General features: G+C 46.7%; 1 protein-coding gene across 1 annotated transcript in view; it reads left to right on the forward strand.

Annotated features, from left to right (window-relative positions):
- Positions 1–12,856, forward strand: part of DESI1 (desumoylating isopeptidase 1) — a 22,715-nt gene extending 9,859 nt beyond the window's left edge. The window contains exons 2-6 of the mRNA XM_012638075.1: positions 4,654–4,675; positions 5,189–5,258; positions 7,488–7,597; positions 8,427–8,549; positions 10,307–12,856. Coding sequence (XP_012493529.1) covers positions 4,654–4,675; positions 5,189–5,258; positions 7,488–7,597; positions 8,427–8,549; positions 10,307–10,400 — 419 coding nt within the window. The 3' untranslated portion in view covers positions 10,401–12,856. The remainder of the gene's footprint in view (positions 1–4,653; positions 4,676–5,188; positions 5,259–7,487; positions 7,598–8,426; positions 8,550–10,306) is intronic.
- The last annotated feature ends 384 nt before the right edge of the window (positions 12,857–13,240 follow it).

Below are 13,240 nucleotides of genomic sequence, written 5' to 3' on the forward strand. Positions count from 1 at the left end.
CTCTTACATTCAGTGGAAGGCTGACTAACTAATGCAGACCTCACTCTACAGTCTCTGTAATTCATGATAAAAACAGAGCTGATATTCATGTCTTCCTTTTATTTTTCATGTTCATACTTAATAAGCCACAAAATGAATGCATTAGATGTGCCAACAAGCTTAGAGACATGCAGTCATCTGACCCACTCACTCTCCAACTTGCTGAGGAAATCCCAGTGGGAAAATAATCTGCTTCTATAGTGTGCTAATATCCATTGAGCCTAATTCATGTCCCAAAATGGCCTTGTGCCCTAATTCAATGTCAAACTACCACCTTCTGCTCCCATCCTTGTCTGGCCAAAAAAATTTAAAAATCAGTCCAGTCCCACTTTCCAATGCCTGTCATTAAAACTGTGGCCATTGCTCTTTTCCTCCTTATGATGCGGCAAACTTTACATTTCCACCTAAACTTCTCCAACAAGTTCATCTTCATATCTTGCTTTGTCTTGTTTTCATACTGGACAAACTGTGCATCTTTGCATAGTTATTTACCTGTTTATAAAATGATGTTAATAAATATTTGCCCTACCCTGCCACTTAAAGATGTTGTGAACATAAGGATAACTATGGGCTGGGCATGGTGGCTCACACCTGTAGTCTCAGCTACTTGGGATGCTGAGGAAGGAGGATCGCTTGAGCCCAGAAGTTTGAGGTTGCTGTGAGCTATGATGACACCGCTGCACTCTAACCCGGGCATCAGAGTGAGACTCTGTCTCAAAAAAGAAAAAAAAGGATCACAGGATAACTATGAAGGACTTTAAGAAAGAATATAAATTCACTCAATCCATTTTAAGTGTTATTGTTGGCTCCAGGTGTTTGGTAGATAAATGAATAAATGAAAGAATTAATAAATAAGATAATCTTTTTTCTATAATTCCTATCACCACTCTATGGATGGATGAGATGTTAAATGTACCTTAATTCAGTTGCATAGGAAGGAAGTGTCGTGTCTAGCTTGTAGGTAAATTTAGTAATCAGTGCAGGGAATATAAAGGAGAATAAAATAAGATTATACCCTACAACTTTTGAGTTGTTTTTCAGGTATAAAATAACTGACAGGATGCAAAATAACTGAGGCCTTTCTCCAAAAATCCATTATTTAAGTAGGACTGGGTTTGAGCTGATACATCTGTACCTACCAGCTGTCCTCCTGGGTCATTGAGTGTGGGCATCTGAGAGGACAGCAACCCAGGAGTACAGTCTGCCAGGGTGGCCCAGATTGGGGTTAAGAACCTTGCCCTCAATAGCACTGTGAGTCAACCAACAGAGCTAACTAAACAGGACAGCTCATCTAGACAGATGTTCATGTAGTGTCCCTGGTCTGGGTGCTTTGCTAGGTGCTAGAGTTACACAGATGCACAAGAAACTGTCCTTGTCTTTGAGGCAATTATAGTCTAACTGGAGAGAAAGGACATATAAATAGTTTCAATCCCAAGATACTATGAGAGCAGCTATAAAACTTTCAAATTATAAAGCCTAAAAGAAATGAATTGGCCTTTATTGGGCATGTATTATGTGGCAGGCCCTGTGCTAGGCATATTTCATGTGTCATCTCTTTTAATCCTGAAGATGTTACGAGGCAAGCACTACTACTGTGCCTTTTTCTATGGAATAGGAAACTAGGGTTTAAACAGCACTCTCCAATAGAACTTACTGCAGTGACGGAAATGTTCTCGATCTGCACTGTCCAATAAATAACTGCTAGTCACATGTGGCTGTTGAGTACTTGAAATGGTTAGTGCAACTGAGGGACAGAATTTGTGCTTTTATTTAAGTTTTATTTTAAACGGCCACATGAGGTCAATGGCTACCGTATTGGACAGGTCAGGCTTAGTGTTCTCAGTCTCTGCAAGGTTCTCTATGATCTGGTGCTCCATTACCTCTGCTCGTCTGCTTTTCTCCCTCTCCCACCCATTCTAGCCACACTGGCCTCCTTGCATTCCTTCAGATACACCTGGCTTGTCCCACCTCCACATGGCTCCCTCCCTTGCCTCCTTCAAATCTTTGTTCAAACGTCACCTTCTCAGAGGGACCCATCCTGACCATCCCTGAAACTCTCAACTCCTTTACTCTGTTCTTATTTGTTCTGTATCACTCAATACTGCTAACATGTTATGATTTATTATTATTATTATTGACTCTCCCCTCTCCCCACCTGGTAAGTGTCATGAAGACTTTTTGTCTCCTTGTTTACTGATGTATCCCTAGTGCCAAGAATAGTACCTGGAATACAGTAGTCCCTCAGTAACATTAGCTCACTGATTTAATGAGTACGGCAGGCTATGCGTTAGAGCATTAGGAAGAGTCTAAACAATAGATGGTGAGAAAAGAAAATAGAAGCCATGTTTCAAAGACCTGTATTACAGGTACTTCATCAGTTTGTAAGACATGAGTCCAAGATAGCTGGCAGTTTCATTCTTGAAAGGTCCCTGAATCATGTGCAGTTACTTGGGCAAGTGGGTCAGGACCTCATCATGAGACAGGTGGAAGGAAAAAATTCCAGTCCCAATATTTTCTCTAGCAACAAATGGGGCATTCAGAGGACAGAGAAGTATACCCAATGGCTGATGTCAGTTAAAAGACAACATGGCACAGAATGTCAGTATTCCAGTCAGGCCACAGAGATACAGCATATCAGCATGTGAAAAAGGGTCTCAAATTTATGTGGAAGGGAAAGTAGACTATGGTGAATACATGGATAAAAATAACATGAGGGGCCGGGCGCGGTGGCTCACGCCTGTAATCCTAGCACTCTGGGAGGCCGAGGAGGGCAGATCGTTTGAGCTCAGGAGTTCAAGACCAGCCTGAGCAAGAGTGAGACCCCGTCTCTACTAAAAAATAGAAAGAAATTATCTGGACAACTAAAAATATAGAAAAAATTAGCCGGGCACAGTGGTACATGCCTGTAGTCCCAGCTACTCGGGAGACTGAGGCAGTAGGATTGCTTGAGCCCCCAGGAGTTTGAGGTTGCCATGAGCTAGGCTGACGCCACGGCACTCTAGCCAGGGTAACAGAGTGAGACTCTGTCTCAAAAAAAAAAAAAAAATAGATACAGCATTTCATATTAATCTGCTGGATACTGAAATCTGTTCTTAGATCTTACCCACCAATGCTGAGCAGAATTTATTTTATCTTTTGGAAGTCTTTACCCTTTTTTCCTGAGAAGGCCATTATACCTAATAGTAGCCTCTATTTATCAAATTTCTATATACTACATACTATGATATTTTCTATACATTATCATTGCTGGTCACAGGAACTCTGCATTGAAAACTGAGGCTTAGAGGGGTGGGGTAAGCTCATCCAAGATCCAGCACTAGCAAATGGAAAAGCTATATCGTACTCTGAACCCCCTCTAAGAACACTGTGCTGAGCTGTCAGTAGGTTGTCACGTAAGGGCCATGGCTCCTTCTGTCTCTTCCAAAGAAGGAAATTAGGTTAATGTCATATCATTTAAAAGTCTTCTTAAAGGGCAAGCTATTTATTTGAAATCCTATCATTTACCTAGGAAAGGAAATGGTATAACACGCCCAAAAGGAGAAGCTCTAGCCTCCACCTCTCCTTCCACACAGTGCTGACAGTTTCATCCTTTAGAAAGTCTCAGGGCAAACAGCAAAAGCAGCAGTTACCAGTCAGTAAACCATTGATGTGAAATGATGACCAGAGGTTAGTGAGTGATGCATCTCTCACTGCCCTTCCTCTGCCTTCCAAGCACTGCTGTATAGTGTCTCCTGTGGACTGTCGCAATGACCTCCTCACTCCAGCCTGCTCCCTCGATTCGCTTCCCTCCAATTCATCTGCTAGACCACGACTATAGTTTTCTTGTACAAACGTGGATCTGATCACAGCATCTCCGGCCTAACAGCCTCTCAGTTCATGCCTGCCAGCTGCTCTTTCACTGTCACCATCGCTGCACCCTTCACTCTGCCCACGGGACTTCGTCTTTTCACAGCTGTGCATTTGCACATCATGTTCTCTCTGGCAGAAATGTCCATCCCTGCCCCCACTCGTCATTGGTTGCATAGAAGCTCACGAAGGTAGTTCTTCATTACATAGAGCACCTTATTTTTACCACCATTACAGAACTTATCAACATTGTGTTTTAGTTAATTATTTGTGTGTGTCTTTCCATTTGACTTTGAGCTCCTTAAAGGCAAGACAGTGATCTGTTCTTATTTGCATTTCTACACGCAACATCATTTCTGGCACATGAGGTATAGAATAAATGTGCATTGACTGTTTAAATGGATGGCATTTGCAAAGTTTTGTTCTATCATTTTCCGAAGGATTTCACCTCAGTGAAGAAGTAGGTGACATTGTTTTACCATAGCCTTCTGTAGAAAAGACAGAGAAATTAAAAAGGCAAAGTTGAATTGACCCCAAAAGGGAAAGAGCAGTCATAAAATTGGGGTACCTTTATGACAATGTTTTTGATCTTGCATTCTGATAAAGAATTCTGAGTACTTTACAACTGGATGAGAGTTGCATTCCTAGAAAGTCCCCCAAGAGATTTATAATAGGTTATCCTGGGTTTGAGTGATGTTCTGAATTTTCTCAGGCTGAGGGGCCACTAAGTCTACTCTGAACTGGCTAAATCTCTTCTTTTCTCCACAGGGAAACAACTGGAAGGCATCTGGTAAGTTGCGTGGGACTCCTGACTTTAACTGGTCTATGAAACAAAGCAGCACCCTATGCATTCAGGTGCCAGTCTGTTGCTTCCAGCTTGAAACCCAGCTCTCTGAGCCATAAATCTTCAAGTCCCAAAGCAGTGGTTCTCCACCAGGGGTTATTTTGCCCTCCCATCCTGGGACATTTGGCAGTGTCTGGAGACATTTTTGGTTGTTACAACTGGGGGAGGGTGCTACTGGCATCTAGCGGGTAGAGGCCAGGATGCTGCTCAACATCCTGGAAGACACAGCACAGCCCCCCACAACAAAGAATGATGCAGCCCCATACGTCAGTAGTGCCAAGATGGAGAACCCCTGATCTATAGTGTTTAGCATACTCATACCTTTGTTTCTTTAGTTTGGTAAGGCTGGTCGCCACAGTGATATCCTTGGGCAAAGATTATTCTCATCACAGTGTGGTATTTGCTTTTTCTAAGATACGTTTTAAGTCTTCTGGCTCATTGTGTTTATCCGTGTGACAGGCACACCTCCATAGTTGTGCACAAGGATGAGTTCTTCTTCGGCAGTGGCGGTATCTCCAGCTGTCCCCCGGTGAGTGTCTTCCCCCATACCCTGTCCTGCAGTAGACGAGGAGCTTTGCTTCTGCTGTGTACATCTGGCTTCTAGCCACATGTATGGAGGCCTGTGACATAGTTCCTCACAGCTACTGGAAGACTGTGCTCAAGAAGGCCTTTCCCAGACACCCCAGCCAGTTGCCCTCCTCTCTGTTCCCATGGCACCCGTGGGTCCCTGTGTCTCACACCAAGCATGTTAGAGTGAAATGAGCTATTTCTCAGTCGCCACAGGGAATGGTGTGTAAGCTCCTTGTGAGCTGAGACTATGTCCTATTCTTCTATCTCCGTCACCAGCGAGTGCCTGGCCCATGGTAGGAACTCAGCTGATGTGAAGCTGAATGATGAGGGCTCTGAGAGGCAAAGGGAGCTGCCCAGAGTTAAATGGCCAGTGTCACCAGGACTAGAACTCAGCACTCCAACTCTGAAGCCTATGCCTTTTCCAAAGAATGTCTATCAGAGCTATCTAAGGGTTATCACAGTAGGTGCTCAAGCAAAGACCAAGCAACAACTGTTCATTTGAACTCATAAATTGGAAGTCATTCTTGATTTCTTCCTCTCACTGGCCTGCCGCCCCATCTCCTGTAACAAATTCTTCATTAAGCCCAATCAGTTCTACCTTGTAAATGTATCTTAAATCAGTCTGTCTCTCTTCATCCCTTCCACGTCTCCAGGGCTTTCACCTTAATCCAGGCCACCCTCACTGCAGCCTGGACCACGGCAGTAGCCTGCTGGTCTCTTCGTGTATGTGTGCGCTTCCTCCTCAGCCAGTTCAGTTCAGCCAGTTGCAGGAGGCAAAGTGATCTTTTCAAAGTGAAAATCTGATCACAGCATTCCCCTGCTTCAGCCAAAACTCTCCCCAGTGCTTTAGGAATGAAAATCAGAAAGCTCAGCACGGCCTCCAGGCTGTATCTGACTGGGTCTCTGCCTCCCTCTTTGGCCAGTCCCCCCACCCCCGCTTTCTTCTCATTTCCTTGAACAAACCTTGGACATTCAAACCTGTACTCTGACATCAGTACACCTTCCTGACCCTTCGCTTGCTTATGCCTCTCCTCCTTCAGACTTGAGCTCAGTGTCACTTTCTCAGGCAATTCTCCCCTGTCCCCTCAGACTTTGGAATCCTGTACTTTTCCAGCACCACCTGTTTTGCAGCTAGTAATATACACTGGCTTACGGGATTTTTTATCTGCCTTCCCTGCTAGACTTGCCATGAGGGCAAGAATCTCATCTGTTTTGTCCACATCATACCCCCAGTGCCTAGCACAAGGCATGGCCCATGGTAAGTTCTGAATACATATTTATTGTGTGAATGAATAATAGGGGATCGGATAGTGACCCTTTAGTTTCTTACAACTCTGAGAAAGTTACTCTCTGATTTGCTCACCATGCTTTCCCCAGCACCTAGCACAATGTCAACCACATAGTGGGTGCTCAGTAGCTATTAATCAATGCTCTTTCCAGGGTGCTCTGCTCTGCAGCATTCTCCCTCCCCAGATCTATCCTCTGTTGCTTCCCCATTGGCTGGTTTCCCCCTTAGCCTCAGTCTCTCCTTTCGTCTCCAGTGGCAGTCTGTTAGCCCTGGGCTGAGGGTTCCCTGTAGCCCCTTCAGTGGCTTGCCCTGTCACCGTCACTGGATTAGGCTCACAGACCAAAAAAGAAATGAGTTATATAAATGTCTGCCAGCCTGCCAGGATTCTCGTGGTGCTTCACATTCTCCCATCCCATTACAAAGGGTGTCAAGTGTGTCACAAGAAAAACTGCCTGCGTACTTTATGAATATAGGCATGGAGAGGTGGCCTGTTAAGTGGGAGTCATTTCTAGTTGTCCCGTTCTGTTCTCATGATCAGGCATGTTGGGGACACAAGGAGACTTCAGATTCTGGGTTTCTATCTATTTAATCAACTGAATGAGTGGGCAGCATAAGGAGTTAGCCCTGCAAGAGAGTCAGCTAGCCAGAGCCCCACCAGAGCAAGAAGCCCGACTTCTTAGCCATGCCGCCAGCACATGGCACAGGAAAGTCACCAGGAAACTTGAAGCCATTGCAGCCTTGACATGAACAGGAAATTACACTCTTTATCTGCCCAGGGTGCTCTGAAAGTTAAAAATGAAGTTGTTGGAACAGAGCATTTGTGGTCTTCTGTGGGAAGCCACATTAAAAAATTCACTGGAGATGGTGATTTAATGACTTTCTTTGGGTTGGCTCTTTTAGGGAGGGACATTGCTTGGGCCCCCAGACTCTGTAGTCGATGTGGGGAGCACAGAAGTCACAGAAGAAATCTTTCTGGAGTACCTGTCCTCCCTGGGGGAGTCTCTGTTCCGGTGAGTGGAGACAGGGGCGGTGGTTAGTTGTGTCTGTCTCCCCTACTAGATAATCAGCTCCTGAAGGGCAGCCACCATGTCATATCCCCTGGAGCACTCAGCACAAGGCCTGGCACAGTTTTTGCTCAGTGAGTGTGGAGATAAGGCAGTTATGCTACAAAAAGCTCTAAGTTGTCTGAGGCAGATATTCCATCCAGCATACTTTCTGCTAAAACTTTTAGAGGAAAGAGGGGCTATTTGTTCCTTCTGATGAAAATCAGCAAATGCTATTCTCAACCTGTACTGGCCGAGTGCTTTGTCTTGAACATCAAAAACAGGGTTTGCATGGGGGCTCACGCCTGCAGTCTCAGCAACTCTAGAGGCCGAGGCAGGAGGATTGCTTGAGGCCAGGAATTAGAGGTTACAGTGAGCTACGATAGTGCCACTGCACTCCAGCCTGGACGATGGACCCCATCTCTTAAAAAAAGTCAAACAAACAAACAAAACAGAGTTTACAGAGGGGTTGGGATGAAATACAAATTTGAGTATATTTTCTCTTAAAATGGCTTTAGTCAATTTCAGTAAGGGTTAAACTCTAACCCTAGAGCTCTGGTTTTGTGAATAGAAAACTGTACAGGAGCCGTATAATTTCATTTCATCCTTCCCTAAATTGTCAGTTGTTAATGGTCCAGAGTGGCCAACCAGCAGTCCTTTTAGCCTGTGTGAGAGAGGGAAAATCAGTCCTCACGTTCACCGGTGCTCACCATGCCACTGCCGGTTTGAGTTATTCCACAGAGATGCTTGCTGGCTCCCTCATATCTGTTCTCCAAACCTTTCTCTCCATACACAGAGGTGAGGCCTACAACCTCTTTGAACACAACTGTAACACCTTCAGCAACGAAGTGGCGCAGTTCCTGACTGGGCGGAAGATCCCTTCTTACATCACTGACCTGCCCTCCGAGGTTCTCTCCACGTAAGTGTCGCCTCTGTCCCTGCCCCTGCCTTGGCCAACCTTGAAGATCCCCATTCACAGCCAGTGCCCCTCCTCTGGCCCATATCTGCCCTCCCAAACAGGTGGGCCTGCCCTGACCATAGGTTCTAACACAGGCGGCCACCATTCTCCCCACCCACTGATACGCACCTGTCTTATCTCCACCCTCCTCGGGGTTAGAGCAGCTCAGCTCTGGCCTAAGTGCAACGGCAGAACTTAGAAACCCACTCGACACTGGCTTTGTATCTGTACAAATTCCTGGCATCTGTCTTTCCATTGTGCGTGAAGCATGCCACTCCCTAGATGCGCCCAGTTAAAATGCTTTGTTAGGAAGATGAGCAGAGAGGGGACAGAGGAAAAATAAGAGGGCTTGCTTTGTAACTGTCCCTTTGTCTTTCTTCAACTGCACCATGGGCTCTCTGACTCCCTCAGAGACAATGTTCTACTTGCCCTCGTACCTGACAGCACAATCAGCCCTCAGTAGACCTTTCCTTCAAGAACACTCTAGCGCTTCTGTCCTGATGTGGTCCAAGCCTTGGAAGGCCTTGTGGGCCACCATCCAGGCAGTGTCCCCTGAAAGGACACACATACCCCCAAAGCCATCTTATACCCCTCCCTCCCTTTGTTGTTGATTGCATTCAGACAGCCTCTGCCTACTCCAGGACCAAGTCCATTTGCAGACTCTTACTCAGTTTCTCCTGAACTAGGGCCCTATCAACAAGGCTCCCGGCAGGTTTAGCAAGCTCAGCAAGGTGAGCTGTTTTTCACACCTGGGGAGGAACCTCTCAGGAAAAACTTACATAGGAAACAAGACTGTCAGGCTGGTGAGGAGCACCAGTCTCCCAGCCCAGCACTGCTCTCCTATCCCTTGGTGGGGTGTTAAACCCCACGGCCCTACTGAGAGAGATTCAGGTTATGGGGCCCCAAGCAAACTTGGGTAGCTGGAATGTTCTTACTATTATTATTTGATGGGTGGATTTCCTGGATTTGTCAGAATTAGGTTGATATTTCTAAGTTTCATCTGTTTACACTTTGGAGCATTTCATTCTCTTTGAACTTGGGGAAGACTTTCAAAAATGGCAGTATCCACTGAAGAAAAAGCCAGTGACTGAGATGTGTGGTGGGCAACTTCATTTAAGGTTGCAGTATCTTGGAAAGTCTCCAAACTCCAGTATTTGCAGTGCTTTTTCCAGCTAACTTACTGCGAGAGCAAACTGGGAGCCCTTTAGAAAGTGGTTTTAACACCTTCTGCCAACCTGGCATTTGTCATTTTTCCTGAATATTCTCTGTACTCCCTGGAAGACCTCAGTTCCTGAAGAATCCAATTATGAGCCATCCTCACACCTGACCTTATCTTCTTTTTCATATCATTTTCTTTTGCCTCAGCTTCCTCACTTAAACTTTATTTTTAATCTTCTTGTTAATAAGAATTAAAGATACAAGTACATAAAGTACTGAACACTCTAATTCCCTGTGTGTAGCCAGCCTATTCAAACCACAGCTAACCAGGCTCTAGAGGTGAGGCTCTGAGAAGGGAACCGCAGAAGTGAAGACGCGGAGCAGGCTATTTCAGAGATGCATTGTATGAGAACTGATGTGTGAGGCAGGTGAGAAAATTAAATGGGGTAATGAGGTCCTTCTTCTTAGCGTGGCAGAGCTGCAGCCGCCCCCGCCGTCCACCATTCTCCCTACCTGGGCGGTGCTGGGTGTGCCCTGCTCATGTCTCGGTTTCCCTGCAGGCCCTTTGGACAGGCGCTTCGGCCCCTCCTGGACTCCATCCAGATCCAGCCTCCTGGAGGGAGCACCGTGGGCAGACCCAACGGCCAGAGCTAACAGGACTGCATGGGACCGCCCTGCCTCACCAGGGCTTTTCCTTTTTAAACAAAACAAACCCTACCAGATTTCTATTTTATAATTTTACATCGGAGCTAACAACCAGGGGACGGCTTTTTAAATTTCCCAGGGAAGGAGATCGTCAGGCTGCATGTAGGACAATGCTGCCAAGAAACAGAACAAAATGCCACCCCTTCTAATAGTATTATACTAATTTATTAAGGCTATCTTGTCTGTGAGTTCACTTTTGACGCTGTTTCCTAAGCGTCTTCCACACTGGAGAAAGGGGGCGGTTTGTTTAAGCAGAAAGCAAAAGGCACAGTTTGGGGGAGCCCCAACGTAGAACCTCTTTCCAGAGGACACCCACGCTCTACCCAAGTTGCCAACACCTGTGGAACCCAGGTGAGTTTTATAACATCCATGACCTAGAAGCAGTTACTTTCTGGCATTAAATGAACCAAAGGATTTGGTGCACATGGGACCAGTTTCAGGATGACTAAGCCAACCTCAGTGAACTCTTCAGCTACAACCACCCTCACCTTTCCTCCCCTGCCCCAAGCAAGGCCAGGGCTGGAGCAGCCAGAGCCTCAGGAGAGTGATAGCAAGTATCAGGCCAGAGAAAACAGGATAAAGCCATTCCTCCTTCCACCTGCGTGGATCGCCAGTACTTTGCTGTCATTTTTGGGAAACCTGCCTTCCTAGCCATGAGGCTCTCTCCCTCAGCACAGCTGATGCGTCATAAGTGATGAGACCTAGGCTGGAGCAGCAGAGACCCAGGCCTTTGCCTGCAAGTAATGATGTAGGTTATGTGTAGTCTCTATAACCACCACCCAGACCAATATGTGATATTCAGTTCGGGACCAAGGGACATGATTCCCTGCTCTAGGAAAATATCCCTGGTATAGAAAAAATGATGCAGAATCAAGGTGGCAAGAAAATTTACAATTGCTTCTGATGGGGACTTTTACATTATCCTAAATGTGTTTTGAAGGTACACATTATTTCCATTGTCGTTCTGACTTTAAGGAAGCATGGGGCGTGAGTGGGCATTTTCCTAATGACTTGCTGCTAGGAGTTGATAGGTAGGGAACAGTCTGGAAGTCTCTGATCTAGAGAGGCTATCAGATTCCCTTTCTTCATGTGAGCCTCCCATTAGTTTTGGGGGAACTGCGTTTGGAGAAAGGGACTCAGAGCTACCAGGTGCCTGAGACTCAGCTCTGGCATCCTTGGGCCCCGCCTGCCACAGCTCCCTGCCATTGCTCAGACTCGAATCATGTTGCTCCTTCCTGGGGGTCTGGCCTGCAGCAGGGACCTTTCTTCTCCAAAAAGCTGCTGCTCATCTCAGGCCCTATCCCCTGCTATCTTTACCGATAGCCATAGCAGATGGCATCATTAGGGTCTCAGCTACAGGAAAAGATGTCATTCTGCCTTAGTGTTTGCCTGAGACCTGACTAGGGGCATGTCCAGCTAGGATGTCAGGTGACATTTTAGAACTTTAAGATTGGAGGCCAAACAAGTGAACAGTTTAATTCTTCTCAAGACCCACTGATTTGCCAGTGTGCATAAAAGTGACAAATTAGAGCAGAAACTGCCAGGGACTATTGTATAATGGTGATCTGCTGGCAGAATTGGGCCCAAGGAGAATGGGTTTCAGAGGCTGGGTTTCTTCTGGGAGGGCAGCAGGTTGGTCTAGACCAGCACTCTGCCTCCCACTGGTGTTCTTCCTTCTCCAGCTTCCTGGCCCAGCCCTCCCTCTCTTCTAGGCTCCTGCTGCAGCCTCTCTGCCCGGTGCTCTCACCTCCATCCTTTTATTCTTTCTCCTCTCCCAGATCCAGGCTCAGCTGGTTTTGCTCCTCCCAGCGGTCCCCCTCAGACCTAGGGCTATGCTAAGAAGTTGGCCTAAGCAGCTCCCCTGACAGATTTTGAGTCACTTGGTTCCTTGAACAGCCCCCTTCATGCCCAGCAGCCATTCGTGCCAATGCCGGTGCCCTAGAGTTTGTGGGGAGAGGTGGAGGGATCAGTGAGCAGCCTTCCCAGAGCTCTGCAGGAAGGCAGGCTCTCCCTCCCCACCGTGCGAGCCCCGCCGTCACTAACCGTGGAAGCCTAGGCTCAGGCTAGGACCCCCAACCCCATCCTCCCGTTTCTCTGTCTGTCCCGTAACCTCGGGAGCATGCTCACTGTGACCAGCTAACTCCATCTGGTTGTGTAGACGCAAGCAGGGTGGGAAATGAGTCAGGTACTTGTATCACACAGTGGACACCTCCATAGAGGTCCACTGGTTTAAAGGGACAGGGAAGGAGGAGGGATGAAACTGTCACCCCCTCCCAGAAATAAATCTTGTACCTTTGAGATTCCTTTATGCCCATGAGTCAAACTAATTAACTGTCTAGTACGGAGGTATTTGCTGATTTTCTTTGGTGTTTTTTCTAATGCAATAAACTCATTTCTGCCTGCTGTATTTGTACGGTGCCTCAATCAGGTCTGGGTGTGCATCCAGCATAAAGTGACCCCAGGCTTCTCCATCTGTCTCCCTTGTAGCTTAACTCTGCTCCTCTTTGCCTGGTTGTAAGCCCCGTGGATAAGAAGTGACAATAGCAGAGAAGAAGGTCCCACCACTGGTTTGTAAACATCAGGAAAGGGCCCAGAGAGAATGTCACCTGCCCAAGGTCACCTTGTGGCTGGTGGTGGAGTAAGACTCAAAGCCTGGTCTGGTGGCTTCAGATTGTGGGGTCTTCCCCTGGAGGCCCTTGGCCATCAGGCGGTGTCTGACCGCACCAGGAAGTGCTCACTTCTAGTTTCAACTTGGCTATAGCCTGGGTCTGTGGCCCCAAGGATCTCTC

Source organism: Propithecus coquereli, unplaced genomic scaffold, assembly GCF_000956105.1.
Source record: "Propithecus coquereli isolate 6110/MARCELLA unplaced genomic scaffold, Pcoq_1.0 Scaffold126, whole genome shotgun sequence".
In the NCBI taxonomy this organism is placed as follows: Eukaryota; Metazoa; Chordata; class Mammalia; order Primates; family Indriidae; genus Propithecus; species Propithecus coquereli.